Below are 17364 nucleotides of genomic sequence, written 5' to 3' on the forward strand. Positions count from 1 at the left end.
TTTAACTCTTAGACGACATTCTCACAGAGATAACAACAAAAGAGCAGAATGAATGAACGTCTTCTCTTTATTAACATAACACTTATAGAGTTCATACATTACAAATTGCAACCCTTAAACTTTACTTTGCATAAAATACAACCTAGTCTTATCTTCTCGTGCCAAAGTACTTAATGGTATAAGACTCTTATCTCTATCCTTTTTTCCTTTTGTCTTCTACAATCAATCTCAAGGACATCCTTCGGGATCTCCTTATCTTTCTTCGACGCATCAACTTTTTTTTTAGGCGGGGTACCTAGAGGTGCAAAGTCCTCTTTCCCTTCTTTACCTTGGTTGCCTAGAATCTCCAACTTAGAAAATAATCTTTAAGGCTTCCTTTCCCTTCCTCAGTTCTTCGACTCTTTTGCTATCAAGCTCATTCTCACCAGTCTGTTGAAATTTCTATCCTAAAACTCGTAGTTTGTAGTTAAATTATATTCTATTCGATAAAGTGGTTATTAAAGACTTATTAGTAAAAACATAATATTATAATCATAAATCCAATAAACTAAGGTCCCGAGACTATCTAGTGTAGACTTGAACTTTATGTAGAGACATAAACGTGGATTAAGTTTGAGTATATAGTCTAAACGGTCTATAATGTATGAATAAGGTTGGGCGCCTTATTTGAGGAACACTATGGATGCAGCCTACTTTGTAGTTAGTACAAACGATTAGATTCTAAATCGTTCATGTAGAAACATGGAAGTGTGAGCATCCTGTGTAAAGAGTTTACATAAGACTGGAACCATGAAATAGTCACTTTTAAGTTATAACACTATTGACTATTTAAAACTAACTATTTAGACTTGTTGATGACCTAGGTAACTTAATCTTAATCTTGAGCTAACTATGAATTTCTATTGAAACGATATTATCCTTAGATCTGCATATGTGAGGGCAGCTCAACGACGTTGGCCCAACAAGCCTCCCATTTCAAGGGTAAAATCGGGTGGATAGCTAGGGACATAGGGTGCAAGATGGAATTCACTTTCACCCGTTTTAGAGTTAGTAGATGGGTTGTTCCATTATGGAGAGAATCCAAGTCTTGAACAAGGGGCCCTATCCTCTCATTGGCCCAAGAAGAAATTGGTTTATAGGTTTGACTTAAAACCAATTGTTTAATAGTGGATCAGTGGGACTTAAGGAATCAAACGTAATCTCAGGGATAAAACGATATTTTAACCCAGCTGAGATTATGAACAACTTGCAAAGGATTAACTTACTAATCATGGTTATATCAGATGGACAGAAATATATCTATAGTGAGGGGAATGCAACTACGAGACTTTAGTGGATTGATCCATTAGTTAATGAATATTAATTAGCTCAGTCTAAAAGGGTTTAGCTAGTTAATTTCGAATCGTTGGAGTCCATGATCTATAGGTCCATTAGGTTCCCATGATAGCTCATATGGAATTAACTTAGAACAATATAATGGAATAATTTGAATTGTTCGAATTAGGTAAAGTGAGAGAAACCAACGAATATATGTGATATACTAAAAGGTTATCAATTTTAGAAAGAGTTTTATGTTTAAATGTGATTTAAATACTAAAAATATGAATATGAATTCATATTCGAAAGCTCATAATTCATGGAAATGGTCAAAGTTATAAAAAGTCAAAATGTTGACTTTTGACTTTGAAAAGTCAAACTTTGACCAACTTTATATTCAAATGTGATTTGAATTTCAGAAAAATAAATGTGGATTCATGCTTGGGAGATCGAAATTAGTCAAAACGGATAAAATGGTAAAAAGTTAAAATGTTGATTTTTGACATGAAAAGTCAAAATTTGACTTTGACTAGATGTCAAATGACCATTTTGTTCGTTGACCAAAGTTAGTGAAAAAATACAACAGTTTGTTGGATAATCCCACTAACTCTTAGTGGGCTAAGGGGAAGCTCATGGTGATGACACCAAGCACGCTAAGAGAAAATGGAATGGTGAATAAATCCACTAATGGTTAGTGAATTGTGAGGTGTTGGACTTTGGTGATTCAATTACATGCAAATTTTGCATGTAATTTGTTTATAAAAGGATAGTGTTTTCAAGTTTTCAAAAACTTTTGCCACTTTTTGATCTTCACTTAATAAAATTAAAATCACCAAAGGTTTTCCCTAAAATTCCTTCTTCAATTTCCATCTATCTCTCTTTATTACCTTAATTGAACGAATCCCACAACTTGGTTTTAAGTCTAGAGAATAATGAGTCAACACTAGTGTGGTCCTAGCTCGAGTTCGAAGGAGATTGTAAGGATCAGGAGGCTCCAAAGGTTAGTTTTTCATTAATCCTAATTTCCTTTTAATTAGGACATGTTAATCACTAATTAGTTAGTTACAATTAGGGTAAAAATTCGATCTTTGTTTCCGCTACACATATCTTGTATTCTATCACAGCCAGGTGTGCACTTGCCTTCCTGCTAACCTATGTTTTAGGCATTAAGGAGTGGTGTTCTTACCAACTGGCTCCTTAAACGCATGATGAGATATCATGACTAGCACACCATGAAAGACTACAGAGTTACTCTATCTTCCTTCAATAACTAGGCTACAATGCCCGAGATCAATCATTCGCTTTGCTTCAACGTATAACAACTTGGTGAGGGGAAACCTTAAAATATAAGTCAAATGAACTTAGTAAGTGTTGAGTCTAAGAAAAACATTTCTAGAGAGAAAACACGGCATAATTAACAATAATAAGGTCAAACTGCAACTTATAAATTTCACTGAGTCAATCCACAGCAATCAATCATCAGTACAACAAACGTCAAAAGCACTATACGCTCAGATTCTTGCACAATTCATGTTTATCACTAAGACCTGGGATTATCCCTCACCTGACTCAGGGATGCACTTGCGACAAATGTCATACAAACTATCTGAAGGTTCCATCAGCGTCTCATCACATTCACTCTTTCTCACACTGAGATTCTCCCCTTGTCAATATCTGAGATTCACAATCAATCAGAATCATGGGAGTTACCTGAGATTTTCACCTGCATTTTACTATAGATCTCACCTTCTCGTGTCATTCCATCACTACAACCAAAGGGTTACCTTTCTAGCTACTCTTGCTTACATCACGTTGCAGTAACGACAATGTTATGAAATAACGATCACTGACAGAATACCCTCATTAATTAACATTACACCGGCGGATCTAGCATAGGCCCAGGGGGGCTCGAGCCCCCCCTCAACTTTATTGCCTTTATATAATATATATAAAGAAAGCTACTTAATTATAAATATTTGCCATTAGCTTAGTGGTTACATTGATTTTCAGGCCCCCTTCCACCCAAGTTCAAATCATACCTATGTAATTTATTTTTCATATTTTTCTTTTAGCCCCCCGTCAATATATTTTCTAGATCCACCACTGATTAACAATATAATATATCAATCACGTGTCAAACTTACAAACATAGCAACAACTATTTATAAAGGAATACGCAAAGAACGTTTATTCGTAATTTGAATTCAAACATAGAAAAACATTTAACCATAAATAACAAGTTTAAAAATCACATTGAGAATGTGTTTGTTACTTACAACATTCATGCATTCATAAGGATCACCCACCCAATTACTTGGCTTCCACTCCTTCCCTCTCTACTATTGAATGCCTCTTTTTACCGGGCAGTTCTCTTGATCAGTCGTTTAGCATTTGGGATTCCTCCTTGACATCTTCGTCTGAGGAATTTAACACTTCCAAACAACCTTTTCCTTTTAGACTTCGGTCCTATTGATAATGATCTCCCATACTCAAGGATCACTTTCATGCTTTACACATTTCACCTCACTTAATTTGTTGTGCCATGGAGCCAATCCAAACTCGACACTTAGGCTAACCGTTAGTGGCGATTTGACTTTCCTTTGAGACGCACACCCTATCTCCTTTGAAAGTCAAACTTTTTAATCGCCTGACACTAGGATTTGTTTCTTCATTTAGATTATTTCGTAATATTTCTTAATCTTCTCGTTGTTTATGGACTCAAACATTTGTGAGAATTATTATTAGATCTTGAACTTATGTTTATGCAATTCAAACCCTAAAAACAAATTCATCATAAAAGAAAATACATGGATGAAGAAGTGTTTGTGATTCTGAGTTGATCTGTTGTGTGTTTGGTAATACAATTGGTAATACCAACCCCAATGTTCATTCTCATGAGTCATCGGTCACTTTATTTCTCTGGAGCTTGTTATTAAACCTAGCACCCAAGGCAATGGTTCTTTATTGTTTAATGAGGTAAATTTTTTTAGTTATAATATATTTATTCATAGTAACATTTAATATTTTTCACTTTCAAATTTAATATATTTTAATAGTCAGATACAAGCCTCTTTGTAGGAAACCATGTATGCTTTTGTTTCTTAGAATCAAACTTGAATTCACTTTCAACTTTGTATTTTTGAAACCGACATTGTTGGCCTCTTTAATGTCAGTTTCAAACTAATATCAAAGCCCAACCGACATTAAACGACTTTAATAACATTATCAAAGTTGTCAGTTGCTAATTGATATTAAATATCAATTTTAAACCGACAATAAAACCCAGTTTTGTACTAGTGTCTTGGCATCCACTGTGTGCTTCTTTCTCATCATCCATTCTTATCGCATCATTTTCCTTCTCACTATAAAACTTAGGCTTAAGCATCTCTTTTCGTGTCACCCTTCTCTTTTCGAATCCTTTCCTTGTGGAATGTCTCATGCTTCTCCGAACAACTTTGTAGCAAGGATCTTTTGTGGCAAAACTTCCTTTCTCTGGATCAAAGCCTCACAATGACACTATGGATATGGCCCGTGTTGTAGTTAATACAAACGATGTGATCTTGAATCATTCGTGTAGAGACATGGAAGTGGGGGCATCCTATGTAAAAAGTTTACTCGAGACTTGAGCTATGAAATAGTCACTTTATGTTATAACATTGTTGATTGTATAAAACTTACTACTTCGATTGTTGATGACCTAGGTAACTTAATCTTAATCCTGAGCTAATTATGAACTTCTATTTAGATGAAATTATCCTTATATCTACATAGGTGAGGACAGTTCAACAGTGCTGGTCCAAGAAGCCTCACATTTTAGGGGTAAAACTGGGTGGATAACTAGGGACATAGAATGCAAGACAAAATTCACTCCTAACCACATTAGGGTTAGTAGATAAGTTGTTCCCTTAAAGACTGAATCCAAACCTTAAATAAGTGGCCCCACCCTCTCATTGGCTCAAGAGAAATTCGGTTTGTAGGTTGGGCCTTAAACTAATTATTCAATAGTGGATCAATGGGACTTAAGAAGCAAGATGTAATCTTAGAGATAAAATAGTATTCTGACCCAGTCGAGGTTACGAACAACCTATGTAGGATTAACTTACTGATCATCGTTATATTATATGGATACAAATATATCTATAGTAAAGGGAGTGCAACTACGAGACTTTAATGGAATGACCTATTATTTAACAAATGTTGATTAGCTCCATTTAAAAGGGTTTAGCTAGTTAATCTCAGATTGCTGAAGCCCCATAATCTATATGTGCATTAGGTTCTCCTTCTAGCTCATATGGAATTAACTTAGAACAATATGTTTGGAATAATTCGAATTGTTCAAATTAGGTAAAGAGAGAGAAACCATAAAATATATGTGATAGTTGTTGATTATCAATTTAAGGTAGCTAGCGAGACAAGCCTCCCTTCGTCACCTAAACAAACTTCAAAGCCCATGACGCAGAAGGCCAAGCAAAAGGAGGTGGCAAGGGATGACGAAGATGATGATGAATATTTCTTCAAGTTCATCGAGGATCACGTTTGTAAACACTGGAAAGTGAATTTAAAGATGTATTCCAATGTCAATCCAACTTGCAAGAGATGAAATTCCAACATAAAAAGCATTTGAAAGATTTGCAGCTCAAAGTTGACAACAAAAGAGCTTAAATTGATGAAGTCAAACCAGAAATACAAGTGCTCAAAAACAAAATCAAACAATAATCAGATGATTGAGCAAGAAGCTTGATGGAATGATATTCAGTATAGATCCACATTACGTTACCTTCATGGGACCATCATCAATTATGTGGCTGTACTTGAAATCCCCCATGAAGTGGAATGATCCTTCATTGAGCATAATCCTGAAGTACATGCCATGGAAGAACCTTTGAAACTGCTAAACCATAAATTTGGGGGTGTATACGTTTTGTTAAAATCTTCTTTTGTAATTTTCATTTTTACTTATTTAATTTGTAATTATCTTTCATTTATGTCCTTTGCAATGCAAATACGAAATTTTGATGCAATCATCACGCATTTAGTTTTCCTTTGTCATAAGCTTAACTCCGTGCATTTAAGCCTGCGTTTAAGTACTTTAATTTCTTTTTGCACCTCAATGATAACCACAATCATATAAAAGTGCATAGTTAAGTTTCATTTGTTACTTAGGGGTTTAACTTGTTAAGAAGGCCTACATAGGAAATATTTCTAGATAGTTCATTAGATGAGCAAGTTTTACATAAAACCTCTTTTGTAAGATTTTTTTGCGATAAATCTTATCATTCATTTTTCAATAATGAGGACTTTACTGTGTTTTAAATTTGGGGGTATGCGAGATTCGAGCTAAAGCTTTTGAAACTTTCTGAAAAATTCAACAAGACGTTTTAACATAAGTTAAAACAAAGTGAAAAATGAATCAAATTTCAAAAAATTATTTTATTCTTTTATTCAATTAAAATGAGAAATCCAATGTTGCCACCTCTCACCAAAAATAAATAAGAAGCAAAGCTTCAAACAAAAATTTGAGAGAAAAAGTAAATGGGTGATAAGAGTTGTAGTTGAGGAGAGGAACGGACTCATAGAGTACTTAAGATCTTCCACTCAACACCAAGTTCCAATCAGTAAATTGAATAAAGGTTTCTTTGCCAAAAGGGTTAAAAATTCTTCGAAAATTTTAACCATTTCTGAAATTAAAAATAAGATTTTCTAGGAAATGAACAATGGTATTTTGAGTCTTAAACTTTCCACGTTTTGAACCTAAAAATATTAGTGGGGAATACGAGATGAGAGTAAAGCCTAATAGCAAATAAGACAAACTTGCATTTTGAGAAGTTTAGGGATGCAGAAAGGAAGGTAAGTCTTAAAGGTGGAATTGTGCTTGATGACAAACACTGATACGGAGTGATGCTTGCGGACAAACATTGTTCTAAATTTGGGGTGTGAGCTTGTTGAAATAAAAGCTATTATATCATTTTTAGATAGAACAAAGGAGTCAAAATGCGGGATGAAAGTGTCAAAATGCATAACTACTATCGCATATTCATAAATATAAGAGAATATGACTTTCATAAGTTTCCATGCCTATTTTACCTTGTTTGGAGTGTTTTATCACAGGTTTATAAAGAAAAGAAGAAAGATAGTGAATCGCAGAGGAGCGAGTGATACGTGATAAGAATCTTGTTTGACGACTAAACATCCCTAGGCGAGGAACTACACCAGCACGTGATGAAAATTTACTAGAGAAGAATGGTAGTTGGAGTTTATGTGACTTGACAAAAGTTGCAATCGGCGCCGAAATGATCAGAAAAATAGAAGTTTCCAACCAAAAGCAGCTTTTAAAATGATTCCATCTCTATCATGTAAAAAGGAGGTCTGAATGGACCAAAACCTAGATAGCTCCATCGGAGCCGACAAAAAGGACTAGTCTTTCTACCTTTTGTAAAGAGCTTCCTTCCTCTTATCTGATCAATCTTGTAAGTGAGAGCTTTGAGAAAGATTAGAAAGAGAGTTCATTGTCTTCTTTCCCCTAACTTGTAAAAGAGTCAAAGAATATTTAGGTATTTTGCGACTTGGTTTTCATATTGTTACTTTCAAGTTTTGTATTTCATTGTAATGTATGAGTTTATATTTTACAGTGATTGAAGGCCTACATTCTTTAATACATTGCAAGTTTATTCCTTTTTAATCCATCATGTCTTTACTAATCATCTATCTAAGTGTTATAGGTAGTTTAGGCTTGTGATAAGTTCTTGATAAGAAGTCTAAATTATATGGTTTATCGCATAAGTTGAGCTTAATCCCATAGCTTGGCCAGTGTTCGTCGCCAACTACTCGAGAGAGATTAAGTAGTAAGGACATTGCTAACACGCGCAAGAGGGAGTTTGGAGACAAACTCCACCTTGGCGATCAAACCTCCATCATTTGTGTCCCGAAAGGAGAACAAGTGTGGTGACTTGGCATTGAGAGGCTGCCACCCTTAAAAGAAAAGAAATATGAGTCTTATAAGCAACAACTTCTAGATAGCTATCACTTAATTAAGCTTCGCCATTTGCATCCCGAGAGGCGAGTAAGTGTAACATTTAAGGCACTAAGAGGTGTTTGCCTACTACGTAGCTTAATCACGTATAACGCAGAGACCTTCCTTCACACCTTCTTAAAACAAGTTAATTGACTTTCCACTCTTATCCCACTTTTTTACACCTTTACAGAATATTTAGTTTAGATATTAGGTTCAGTACATATACATACTTTTACTTTATACTGTATAGAGTTTGTATACCGCCTATATGAGAAGTAAACTTTATAACTAAGATTTGATAGAAATTTCCTGAGTTCAACCATGGCTTACCCAATAAACCTATTGTCTCGCTTACACTTGAGTAAGCGATAGGAAAAATTGCATTCCATGTTTATAATTTGTGAATCAGCAACGCATAGGTAGGAAGCACATTTTATCGCATGATCCTATCCTAATCGCCTACTAAGTCAACCACTTAAAGCTTATACGACATAACCATGAACAAACGTTGCGCCCAATCATAACAACCAAGCAGGTTGTCTAATTTATTAGATCAATTGTAGTTGAACTAAAATAGATATATTATGGTTTTGGTCCTAAACTAAGTCTAATTTGTATTATTTATCGTAGTTGCCCTAGGTTTTGTGGTCGTAATTTTATTAGTGAGGGTCTATAATTTTTATAGTCATTAGAGCCTAAATTAGGTTGTAATTGTTACATCAAGAGAGAGAAAACCTAGAATTTTGATTAAAAAGGACAGACACGAATTTAGCTCATAGACCCCGAAACCCAGTTGCTGACTTGGTTCGCAACCCGTCTGCTCAGCTCATTTTTTCCTCACCCATCCGATCCTTTTCTATACGTCCACCCAGCCCACCTCTCTTTTGACCTAGCCCGCACCTTAGCTTGGTCCGTGTTTCGTCAACCTTGCACGCCTATATCAGACCCAGATCTAACTCGACCCACGTTAATCCAATGCATGCCATGTGTCCTACCCCGACCTGGCTCCGTGCACCACCCATGACTTATGTGTATGGTGATTTAGCCCTATTCTCTATTCGTTTTGGATCGATTCAAGCCCAATGAGTTGGATCTTAGGTCGATTCAAAGGGTTTTTAGGCTAATTAAAGTTAATTTTAGGTGTTTTTCAACCAATTGGAGTTGCTTAGGAGCAATTTCGTAGTTCACAAAATTATTGTTGCAATAATTTAGTTTTTAGCTTAATTTAGGAGTCAAAACCAATCCATTTTAGATTGTTTAATTAATTATGCATGTGATGTATGTTTTAATTAAAATTTATATTGTATGTGCATAAAGTATGTCATATAGATTTAAAATCCTAACATATGTTAACATGTTCATGCATTGAAAATATGTTTTAATGGTTATAATGTATAGTATGCATGTTAATTAATTAATATGGAAATTAATTAACATGATTAATTAATATTTTAATTAATTAAATTAATTTTGGTTAAATATGGTTGACTAATATGTAAATTAATTAACATGATTAATTAATAGTCTAAATGTAAACCCGATATTTTCTTGGTTTAATTTCTTTAAATGTGGAAAGAAAAAAAAAAGAAAATGGAAATTAAGTGTAAATATATATATATATATATATATATATATTTATATATTAAATAGTTTTATTAAATAAAGTAAAGAAAAGAAAGAAAAGAAAGGATAAAAAGAAGAAAAGGAGAAGAAAATTTCATTTTTTCTTTTCTTCTTCTTCTTCTCTTCCCTTCACCGCCAAGATTTTTGAAGACATCCAACTTCCATTTTTTTTTCTTTTTCCTTCTTCAATTTGCAGAGAACTTCTAAGAGAGAGTTTGGAAGAAGAAGAGAAATTTTACTAGAATTTTGAGGTTGAAGAAGAGGAGGAGAACTCAAGCAAAGTGTATCCATGGCTGAATTTTAGTTCATTCTGCACATCACTGGTTTTTAATTCGGTTTGAACTCTTCAAAAGGAATTAAGAGGTGAGATTTAAATTTACTAAATTTTAACTCATTTTCAAACAAACTTTAAGAAGAACGTTGGAGCAAATTCGGATATTCATTTGGTGCTTTTTGGTGAAGAAAACAGGGCAGTTGGTTTTCACTCGAAATCAGGAGGTCTCTGGTTTTTCTTGTATTTAAGAGTGTATCGGTGGAGTTACAATTTCTATTTGGTATGGTTGGAAAGCTTATTTAATTTACTACAACTTTCATGAAGAAATTATAAACCAAAAACGAGTACAAATCAGTTAAATTGTAGGGACAAGTTAAAGAGGTCGTGTGCGCGCGATTCTGGAAGTGGTTCTGTTTTGAGGGTTATATGTGTTTATGCACGGGGAATCAGATTTATATGTCTTCAGGTACGTTTTAGAGGATCTCAAAATGAAGATTTTGATATAAAGAACACTCATTTTGGTTAAGTATTGAGAAAGTTATAGTCCTTTGAAGTTTATGTTAGAAATCTGAAAATTTTAGAGAATTGTTGAAATAGGATTTTATTTCTTAAGCTTTGTTTTCGTGATTGTCATCTTTGGTGCGACATGTTATGTATATCTTTAGGAAACAAGAATGTTTAGAGTTTTAATACTCGGTTGGGTTGTTGGCAGGCCGAGAAGAATTAAACCGAGCTTATAGACCAAGGATCTAGCCCAAGACTGTGAGTGACAAAACCAACTTTGAATTATTTTCCATAATTGTTATTATGATTGAATGCGATAAATGTTTATTTACGAAGCCATGAAAGGTATTTGAATTTCATGACTATTTTCAAGTATACATTTGGAGACTAGATTTCTTAAAGAAATTTATGCTAGCACGTAGATATTAAATGTTTGGAAAGTATTTAAACCACAATATTTTAAGCAAAACATGAATTAGTATGAAGTTTTGTTTTGAGAACTACAATTTTCCACGAAAGAGCTGAGTAAAGTTCGAGCTTTGTGTAAAATTTATAAGCAGGCATGTTTTAATATTTTAAGATGATTTATGAAATTTTCATTAACTACATGACTGAGATCTTGAGCCTGAGGCTAGAGATTACCGTGTGCACACTGGTTAGATTCCGTTGTTAACGTTGAGTGTACTCCGTAACAACGATGCTGTCGTGAGTGCTGGGCGGGCCCCACTACGACAAAGACGATGGGAGTGTTGGGCGGGCCCCACTACATCATAGTGCTTGTAAACGTTGTTGTACTAGGTGTACCCTACACAACGTAGATTCGTCATGTTAGTTAAAATGCTTCAATATACTTGATATGTCTTGCTAGATTTCAATGATGAACATGCTGAGTCTTTAAGGAAGCTATTCTTACTACTACACATTTACATTTACGACTTGTATAAACAGATTTATATGTGTAAAGTTTTCACGTGCTCTTATCTTTAAATTCATAGTTTTAAACTGAGTCACTCACTGAGCTTCATAGCTCACACTTTCCAAAATGTTTTACCCATTTTCCAGGTAGAGATCGAGTTCCCGGTGCCTGATAGACTGCCTTAATCTGCGGAAGCTTCATTATTGATTGCCAGTACGTGTTTTGAGTTGGGCATAGAGTCTGTTGTGTTGTGATGTATATACACCCTTGTATGTTATAGATACTCCACAGTTTGTATAAGCTTTAGGAGCTGTAGTTGTGTAAATTTTGTTGGTTATATTTTGATTAAGGTGTCTTTAGGTTTACTCGTGAAATCGGTAAATTTTGAGGTACACTTCATGTATGTGTTTGACTAACCTAGGATCCGCTGTGTTTTGTGGCATGTACAATAGTTTATATACTAGATTGGCAAGTTCATCACATGAAAGTTTTAAGCAGAGTCGACAGATACAGGTACAGAAAAGCATTGTTCGTCGGCTTCACGCCATCTTTCGGTCTAAGGTAGCAGGTAGTCCAGGAGGGGGTGTGACAACTTGGTATCAGAGAAGTTTGCTCCATGGGAATTAATGTAGAGTGCTTAGCTCTAAGAAGAAACTGGAAAGTAAATAATTGAAAGTCAAGTTAGCTTAAAGGGAACTAGTGGAGTATGGTCTAGGTAAGGGTAGAACTGAGTCCAATTATTATTAATATGTGAGTAGACATTTAGTATCATGCATTTGAGTTAAGTATTTATAGTATGTCTAATGTGTTGACATATTATAGGAGTCATGCCACCACGTACTGGTAGACGACGCCGGCAGAATCAGGACGGGATGCAAGGTCCTACCCAAGGTCCATCTGTAGGGGAATCTAGTACCCTAGGAGTTCGAGGTGGGGCAGGAAACGAGCAGTTTACGAGAACTACACAGGAAATAGGAAGGCCAGATAGAGTAGAGCCTAGTGATCCAGAAAAGGCATACGGAATTGAACGACTGAAGAAGTTAGGGGCTACAGTGTTTGAAGGTTCCACAGATCCAGCTGATGTAGAGAACTGGTTGAATATGCTTGAAAAGTGTTTTGATGTGATGAATTGTCCTGAGGAGCGAAAGGTTAGATTGGCCACATTTTTGTTGCAAAAAGAGGCTGAAGGATGGTGGAAATCTATATTAGCAAGGCGCAGTGATGCACGTGCTTTAGACTGGCAGACTTTTAGAGGCATATTCGAAGATAAGTATTATCCCAGCACATACTGCGAAGCCAAGAGGAATGAATTTCTGGGGTTGAAACAAGGATCACTTTCAGTGGCTGAGTATGAGAGGAAGTATACCGAGCTTTCACGGTATGCTGACGTTATTGTAGCTTCTGAGAGTGACAGGTGCCGAAGGTTTGAAAGAGGGTTGCGTTTTGAAATACGTACCCCAGTTACAGCCATTGCTAAGTGGACGAATTTCTCTCAGTTAGTGGAGACTGCCCTTCGTGTGGAGCAGAGTATAACAGAAGAGAAATCGGCAGTGGAGCTTAGTCGTGGGACTTCAGCAGCTAGTGGATTTAGAGGCCGTGAGCAGCGGAGGTTCACGCCTGAGATAAATATTTCAAGCCGTCAAGATTTTAAGAATCGCTCTGGAGGCCAAGCATCGAGGAACGTGAGTTATGGTAGTGTTTTTCAGAGACAGAGCCAGAGAATACCTAGTTAACCCATTAGATCAACAGTAAGATCGCAACCAGGTCAGGAGTCCATTACTAGTACCGTCAGGCGAACACCATGCACGAGTTGTGGCAGGAACCATCGGGGTCAGTGTTTGGTAGGTGCCGGTGTATGTTACCAGTGCGGACAGCCAGGACATTTCAAGAAAGATTGTCCGCAGTTGAACATGACAGTTCAGAGAGATCAGGGAGTTGGGTCCCAGACAGTTGAGCAATCGAGAGTTTCAGTGGTTCCAACAGAGGGCACCAGTGGTGCAAGGCAAAAGGTAGTTGTTGGAAGACCGAGGCAACAAGGAAAAGTCTATGCTATGACTCAACAAGAAGCGGAGGACGCACCAGACGTTATTACTGGTACGATTCTTATTTGTAATGTACCTGCAGATGTTTTATTTGATCTAGGTGCTACGCATTCCTTTGTTTCTAGTATATTTCTAACTAAGTTGAATAGAATGCTAGAGCCTTTATCTGAGGGGTTAGCTATATACACTCTAGTTGGTGACGTTTTACTTGTTAATGAGGTGTTACGTAATTGTGAAGTTTTAGTAGAAGGTATCAGTTTGCTAGTGGACTTGCTACCACTAGAGTTGCAGAGGTTAGATGTAATTTTGGGAATGGATTTCTTATTTGCTCACTATGCATCTATGGATTGCCATAGGAAGGAAGTGGTTTTCAGAAAACCAGGCTTTGCTGAAGTGGTTTTTAGAGGTTTGAGGAAGGGCGTTTCTAGAAGTTTAATCTCAGTTTTGAAAGCTGAGAAATTACTGAGGAAGGGTTGCACAGCGTTTCTTGCACACATCGTAGTAGTGCAGAGAGAAAAGCTAAAGCCAGAAGATGTTCCTGTGGTGAAAGAGTTTCTTGATGTATTTCCAGATGATCTGTCAGGTTTGCCACCTGATAGAGAGATTGAGTTCACCATTGAATTATTACCAGGAACAGCACCTATTTCACAGGCCTCGTATAGAATGGCTCCAAGCAAGCTAAAAGAATTGAAGATGCAGTTACAAGAACTAGTTGACCAGGGATACATCAGGCCTAGTGTTTCGCCGTGGGGAGCACCAGTGCTTTTTGTGAAAAAGAAAGATGGTACCCTCAGATTATGTATTGACTATAAACAGTTAAACAAGGTTACAATACGTAACAAGTATCCTTTACCACGCATCGATGACTTATTTGATCAACTAAGAGGAGCAGCGTTGTTCTCTAAGATTGACTTAAGGTCAGGATACCACCAGTTGAAGGTTAGAGAATCAGATATTGCTAAGACAGCATTTAGAACGAGGTATGGGCATTATGAGTTTCGAGTTATGCCATTCGGTTTAACGAATGCGCCAGCGGTTTTCATGGATCTTATGAACAGGATCTTCCATCGGTATTTAGATCAGTTTGTGATTGTGTTCATTGATGATATATTAGTTTACTCGGTTGACAGAGAATCTCATGAGGAACATTTGAGGATTGTTCTACAGACTCTACGTGAAAAACAGTTATACGCTAAGTTCAGCAAATGTGAGTTCTGGTTGGAACAAGTAGTATTTTTGGGGCATGTAGTTTCAGCAAAAGGAGTTAGTGTCGATCCACAAAAAGTAGAAGAAATTGTCAATTGGGAAAGACCAATTAGTGCCACAGAAGTACGTAGTTTCCTGGGTTTGGCAGGATACTATAGGCATTTTATTGAGGATTTCTCTCGATTGGCATTGCCTTTGACCGCTTTGACAAGGAAGAATGTTAAGTTTGAGTGGTCAGATAAATAGGAATTGAAGAAAAGACTAGTTACAGCACCTATTTTGGCACTTCCTGTAACAGGGAAGGACTATGTGATTTATTGTGATGCTTCAAGGCTAGGATTAGGTTGTGTGCTTATGCAAGATGGGAATGTAATAGCTTATGCTTCAAGGCAGTTGAAAGAGCATGAGTGTAATTACCCTACCCATGATCTTGAGCTAGCAGCAGTTGTTTTAGCACTAAAAATCTGGAGACACTATTTGTTCGGGAAAAAGTGCCATATTTTCACAGATCATAAAAGTCTGAAGTATATTTTTGATCAAAAAGAGCTAAATCTGAGACAAAGGCGATGGCTAGAACTGATTAAAGATTATGATTGTACTATAGAGTATCATCCAGGTAAGGCCAACGTAGTAGCAGATGCATTAAGTAGGAAGTCAAGACTTCCGAAGAGTGCCTTGTGTGGTATTCGAGTAGCTTTGTTGAATGAGTTAAGAGGTTCCAAGTCAGTAGTAACTACAGAGAATTCAGGAAGTCTCTTAGCTCAATTTCAGGTTCGATCTTCTCTCGTAACTGAGATTGTAAGAAGACAGTCAGAAGACAGTAATTTACAGAAGAAGTTTGAGAAATCCAAGAAAGGCTTAGAGGTGGAGTTTGAGCTGAGAATAGATGGAGCCATTGTTAAACAGGGAAGATTATGTGTTCCGAATATCAATGAGCTTAAGAATGCTATTCTAGAAGAAGCTCACAGTTCAGCTTACGCTATGCATCCATGTAGCACCAAGATGTACAGAACTTTAAAGAAGACTTATTGGTGGTCTGGAATGAAGCAAAAGATAGCTGAATATGTTGATAGATGTTTGATTTGTCAACAGGTTAAACAAGTAAGACAGAGGCCAAGAGGATTTCTTAATCCTTTGCCAGTGCCAGAGTGGAAATGGGAGCATATTACTATGGATTTTCTATTTGGATTACCTCGTACATCCAGTGGACATGATGATATATGGGTAATAGTAGACAGACTCACCAAGACGACACGATTTATACCAATTAAAATGACATCTACGTTAGACCAACTAGCGAGATTATATGTTGATAAGATTGTGAGTCAGTATGGAGTACCAGTGTCCATAGTTTCAGATAGGGATCCGAGGTTTACTTCTAAATTTTGGCCTAGTTTACAGAAAGCAATAGGAACAGGGCTAAAGTTTAGTACATCATTTCATCCCCAAACAAATGGTCAGTCCGAGAGGACCATCCAAACTTTAGAGGACATGTTGAGAGCATGTGTCCTACAACTTAAAGGAATTTGGGATACCCACTTGCCACTTATGGAGTTTGCTTATAATAATAACTATCAGTCTAGTATCGGTATGGCACCATATAAAGCCTTATACGGGAGACCATGTAGAACACCTGTGTGTTGGAATGAAGTGGGAGAGCGGAAGTTAGTAGGTCCTGAGTTGGTTCAGATTACGACAAACAATATTAAGTTGATCAGAGAAAATCTGAGGAAAGCCCAAGATCGACAGAAAAGTTATGCGGATAAGCGACGAAGAAACCTAGAATTCCAAGTTGGAGATCAAGTTTTCTTGAAATTATCTCCATGGCGAGGTGTTATTCGTTTTGGAAGAAAAGGTAAGTTAAGTCCTAGATATATTGGGCCATATCAGATAACGGAACGAGTGGGACCAGCAGCATATAGACTTGAGTTGCCAATAGAACTTGCACGAATACATGATGTTTTCCATGTATCCATGTTAAGAAAATATATACCAGATCCATCACATGTGTTGCAAGAGCAACCCGTTGAATTAAAAGAAGATTTGAGTTATGTTGAAGAACCAGTTCAGATTCTCGACAGAAAGGAACAAGTTTTGAGAAACAAAACGATTCCACTCATAAAGGTTTTGTGGAGACATCATGGAGCGGAGGAGGCAACTTGGAAACCAGAATATCAGATGAAGAAGAGATATCCGATACTTTTCAGTTAAGGACATTCTAAATTTCGAGAACAAAATTTTCTAAAGGGAAGGTAAGTTGTAAACCCAATATTTTCTTGGTTTAATTTCTTTAAATGTGGAAAGAAAAAAAAAGAAAAAGAAAATGGAAATTAAGTGTAAATATATATATATATTTATATATTAAATATTTTTATTAAATAAAATAAAGAAAATAAAGAAAAGAAAGGATAAAAAGAAGAAAAGGAGAAGAAAATTTCATTTTTTCTTTTCTTCTTCTTCTTCTCTTCCC

General features: G+C 36.2%; 1 protein-coding gene across 6 annotated transcripts; it reads left to right on the forward strand.

Annotated features, from left to right (window-relative positions):
• The first annotated feature begins 10018 nt into the window (after positions 1-10018).
• LOC127150530 (uncharacterized) lies at positions 10019-13717 on the forward strand. Of its 6 annotated transcripts, XM_051088404.1 has the most exons (4): positions 10056-10315; positions 10593-10692; positions 10939-10988; positions 12469-13717. In XM_051088404.1, the coding sequence occupies exon 4, from the start codon at positions 12474-12476 to the stop codon at positions 13377-13379; it is 906 nt and encodes a 301-aa protein (XP_050944361.1). In that variant the 5' UTR covers positions 10056-10315; positions 10593-10692; positions 10939-10988; positions 12469-12473; the 3' UTR covers positions 13380-13717. The 6 variants fall into 6 exon arrangements, 4 of the variants coding, with proteins under 4 accessions (XP_050944361.1, XP_050944360.1, XP_050944363.1 ...); XR_007822910.1 differs by lacking the exons at positions 10939-10988; positions 12469-13717 and adding an exon at positions 11793-12062; XM_051088403.1 differs by lacking the exon at positions 10939-10988.
• Positions 13718-17364: the final 3647 nt, after the last annotated feature.

This window comes from Cucumis melo, chromosome 8, assembly GCF_025177605.1.
Source record: "Cucumis melo cultivar AY chromosome 8, USDA_Cmelo_AY_1.0, whole genome shotgun sequence".
Classification (NCBI taxonomy): domain Eukaryota; kingdom Viridiplantae; phylum Streptophyta; class Magnoliopsida; order Cucurbitales; family Cucurbitaceae; genus Cucumis; species Cucumis melo.